A 4,732-nucleotide genomic window follows, 5' to 3' on the forward strand; every position below is an offset into this window, starting at 1 on the left:
TAAAACACGTCTTATCAAACTTCCCCACACTTAGATCTTTACTCGTCCTCGAGTAAACTCAAAGGACTCATTAAAATTTCATACCAACACCGATCCACAGAAGCGTACGAAAGCTAACAAGGCTTACAATAAAACTATTTAGATGGTCTCCAACACAACCAATGAATCAAAATAACATCGGAAGAATTTTTATTTTTACCTAAATCTCTCATTTTGCCTAGAGTGCCCGCCCTTGCGGGTTTTCACTCTAGCTTATCATTTTTTTTTACCTCACTTCTACTCTCAGTGGCACGCAACTCGATTCTTCATTTTACCCGGAGCGCCCTTTCGGGTTTTCACTCCGTCCTCGGCCACATCCCAATCTTGCCTAGGCGCCCTGTCGGGTTTTCACCTAGCCGGGATACTTTTATTTCTTTTTCTTCTTTTTTTTCTTTTCAACTTTTTTTTTTCCATTTTTTTTTTTGCTGAAATAAATAACTGAAATAAACACACCACACTATTACAAAAGTGTACAAATCGGAACGATTCTCCCTCCCCACACTTGAATTAAACATTGTCCTCAATGTTGCAAGGACATAATATAGGGGAAAGGAGAACAAACCTCAGTCAGACGACTCAATAGACATGTCAATCCTCAACACCGAGTGAAATAGAGCAATTCACACACCACACCTCCTCCCCACACTTGGCCATTAGCATATTCCATAAAACACAATCTCACAAGGCCAACAAAAGATACGAGTAAACAAAGAAGACTAACGCCCCTTATTACTCCATCCTAACAAATGACCAAGTAGCTCTAAAAACATATGTGCCAGCAACAAATTGCACATAGATAAAATACTTCCATAACTCCGAGCTCACATGGTCAATCCTAATCTCCTCTACACCAAATCAAAAATCCATCCAACCGCATTAGCAAGGTGCCCACAACAACGCACCGCGGTTTCTCCACACCTTAGCCACTATCTTACCCATCCGACCTTCTTTGTCTCCCTTCTTATGTCGCCAACACCAGAAATCAGGGTAGTTCCGATTGTTTTTTTTTGAATTTTCGTTTTTTTTTTTTTTTTTTTTTTTTTTTTTTTTTTTTTTTTTGTTGCAAAAAAATGCACACACAAATCTATGGGTTGCCTCCCAGAAGCGCTGTTGTTTAACGTCGTTGGCTCGACATCTCGCGGAGTGGTAACCCACCCGACTTAAGTGAGAGTCTAGAAAATTACCTTACCAATGGAACGGGGTGAGCACTACTTGACTTGATATATATGACTTGTGTTGCTTTACCGGAGCCCTTCCGGCGAATTAGTTTATCAAACCAAGTCTTACCCTTCCTTTTACTAGCCTCAGCATCTTTAAGATTCTCCCATAGAAGGATACACCTTTTCTCCTCTCTAGGTGGAGAGTCCTGCAAAATCTCACAATCTTTGTTCGGAAGTGGTGGCTTCCGGCTTCTCATAGAAGTATGGTTAGTAGCAATAGCACAAAGAGAATAAACCGCAGAGCTAGACAAATTAGGTGGATTAATTTCAAATTTAACCACCCTCCCATTAAACTCCATAGTCAAGGAACCATTTGGAACATCAATTCGGGTTCCTGCGGTCTTTAAGAATGGTCGGCCCAATAAAATCGGGACTCCATCGACCTCCTGTGCCATATCCAAAACATAGAAATCAGCTGGAAAAACCAACTGATCTACCTTAACCATTACATTCTCTACTACTCCCCTGGGGTGAACACTAGACCTATTAGCAAGTTGGACTACCACCCTAGTACTCTTTAAAGGACCAAGCTTAAGAGACTCATAAACATGGAAGGGAATGACATTTATCGACGCCCCTAGATCTAACATGGCTCTTTCAAACCGTGTATCACCTATAGTGCAAGGTATAGTAAAGACACCCGGATCACTACACTTAGGAGGAGTCTTACTCTTAAACAAAGCTGACACAAATTCACTAGCTTTACCCTTTGGCTTTTTCAAACTACGTTCCTTTTGATTTCTTTTAATTGTACATAGTTCTTTTAAAAACTTTGCATACCTAGGAACACTCTTAATCAAATCAAGTAAAGGAATATTTACCTCGCATTTACGAAAGGTTTCATAAATATCAGTGTCAGGCTCCTTCTTCCTTGTGTCCTTCAAAGCCTCAGGAAAAGGTGGCAGTGGCTCATATGAAGGCATGGATGGTGTCACCTCCTTTGAATTAGATGCATCTTCTTCTCCTCCATCTTTCAGTAGCTTATCATCTTCCACCACTAACTCCTCTTCTTCTTGAATAGTCACCACCTTAGGCTTAGCTTTTGGCTTTTCAATCTCCACCAATTGTCTACCATTTCTCAATGACACGGCACTCACATTCTCTCTAGGATTCAGAACTGTCTGAGATGGTAAAGTACCTGATTGTTTAGCTTCCAACCGATTGACCGCAGTAGCCAATTGACTAACTTGATTCTCAAGATTCTTGAAATTTTGCTTATTTTCTGCTCTATCTTGAGTGACACTGATGGTAAGAGCCCGAATCATGTCCTCAGTAGACATTGATGAGCTCGGTGTAGCTTGTGGTGGTGCCTGAGGTACGGAGGGCTGCTCTTGTGGTCGCATAATAAACTGACCTCTAGGAGCGCCAGCTGATGGGTTAGCTTGAGAATTTCCCCAACGGAAGTTGGGATGAGCTTTCCATCCTTCATTATAAGTATTAGAGTATGGATCCCATTTCTTGTTTGGAATACTCTCCCATAAACCATTCACCGTCTGAGAATCACCCTCTTGCATTTGAGGGCACAAATCGCTAGGATGACCCTTAGTAGAGCATATACCACAAATCACAGCCATTTGTCTGCCAGATAACATATCACGGAGTGTGGAAGCAATATTATCAACCTTTTCCTCTAAGCCAGGATTGACACCCATAGCACTCACTCCTCTCCGTGAAGGTCTTCTCTCAAACTGTCTAGAGGTCTCAGCTAGCTCTGTGATAACCTCCCAAGCTTCATCTGGATTTTTGTTGGCTATATTTCCTCCACAAGCGGAATGAATCATACGACGGTCATCTTGGTTCAGTCCACCACAAAAGTACATTATGAGATCATGTTCGGAGTAACCATGGTAGGGGCAACTGGCACATAACTGCTTAAACTTTTCAAGGTACTCGTACAAAGTTTCTCCGTCTTGCTGCTCAATATTACTGATGGCTCTTTTCAATTGAGCTGATTGAGAAGGCGGAAAATACTTCTCCAAGAATGCTTTCTTCATACCTATCCAAGTAGTGATACTCGCCGGTGGTAGATAATTTATTAACCAGTCTCTCGCATTGCCTTTCAAGGAGAAAGGAAAGGCTCTCAATTTCAATTGCTCATCTGTGACATCAACTGGCTTCATACCGGTGCACACAATATGAAAGTCCGAAAGATGCTTATTCGGATCCTCAATACTCGTCCCACTGAAACTCGGTAATTGATGTATCAATCCAGATTTCAGTTCAAAGGTAACTCCATCATCCAATGCTGGAAAAGTGATGCATAATGGCTGAACAGCAAGATTTGGAGCTGTGAGCTCCTTTAATGTACGGGTCTCTCGGGCCATATTCTCAGTGGTAATAGAAATTTCCGACGTATCTGAATCAGAGTGTATATCCTTCTCGGAATCTGGGTGCTCGAAAACAACTAACTGACTCCCACTGATATGCTTCAACCTGAAAAGTGTCCGCTCAATCTCTGAGTTGTAAGGCTCGAGTGGATGGTTAGTAGAACGGGTATTATGCATAAACAAAACTAAAACAAAACTAAGACTCTATACTATAAAACACACAAATTAACTATTGCCTTCCCCGGCAACGGCGCCAAAATTTGGTGAGCCGAAGTCGTATGCTCCCAAAGATAATATTTATAACACTTATGACCTTAAACTAAATATAGTATATGGCAATAAGGATCGATCCACAGAGAAGGCGATGTAATTAATGTGTAGAAAGTAAAGAGTACAAGTAACAATAATAGGGGGGGTTTTGTTAATTGAATAAGCTACTGACTAATAAGACAAAATAATAAAGATGATTAATTCAGATGATTAAAGGTCTTGGGTCAACAAACATCCACTATCAACAAACTAATTGGTCTTCGACTGTCTTTAATTCAATTACTCTCAAGCACTTTATTGTGGAAATACAAGTTTCCCCTTCCTCTTAAGTTTAGTCAACTAACTCGAAACGCGATATTAGAAGACCCTAATTATTGAATAATCTAAGCCAAGCGTCTAGATTTAATCCAACAACAGCATTAACAATCCAAGGAAGCAATAAAGATAACGATCTTTAACACACGCGGTTAACGATTCGAATTATATGTTTAGTCTCTACTTCGTCCTAATAACGATGAAACGCATACAAATTATTAGGGAAAAGTTTGCTACTTTAGTCTAGATTAATTGAACAATTACGGATTCAATTTCTAAACATGCAATAGATTAAAGTAAACAATTACTAATTGATCAGATCAGCAAAAGAAACAATAATCATAAAATTAGAGCAAGAGACATAAACAATACTTGAGAAATAAAGAAAGAAAGAACAATCTCACAATTAATTAGTCGATAGCTTCAATTGTTGATCCAAGAAAGGGAGGATTAGTTCCTCATAATTTCTAAGCAAAAGTAATTAGGGTTCAAGAGAGTTTTTCCCCAAATTACACTTCTTGAATAATAGTAAGAATGATAATATGAACTTAAAACTTAACC

The 4,732-nt window shown here is 39.7% G+C and overlaps 1 protein-coding gene across 1 annotated transcript; it reads right to left on the minus strand.

The window, feature by feature from the left end:
• Nucleotides 1–1,219: 1,219 nt before the first annotated feature.
• LOC141647188 (uncharacterized) lies at nt 1,220–3,763 on the minus strand. Its single transcript, XM_074455292.1, has one exon. The coding sequence runs from the start codon at nt 3,761–3,763 to the stop codon at nt 1,220–1,222; it is 2,544 nt and encodes an 847-aa protein (XP_074311393.1).
• Between the last annotated feature and the right edge of the window lie 969 nt (nt 3,764–4,732).

The sequence above is a fragment of the Silene latifolia genome, chromosome 1 (assembly GCF_048544455.1).
Source record: "Silene latifolia isolate original U9 population chromosome 1, ASM4854445v1, whole genome shotgun sequence".
NCBI classification, from domain to species: Eukaryota; Viridiplantae; Streptophyta; class Magnoliopsida; order Caryophyllales; family Caryophyllaceae; genus Silene; species Silene latifolia.

Bases quoted from the DNA above. Each gene is read 5' to 3' on its own strand.
- LOC141647188 (XM_074455292.1), bottom strand. From the start codon at position 3,763: ATGCATAATACCCGTTCTACTAACCATCCACTCGAGCCTTACAACTCA.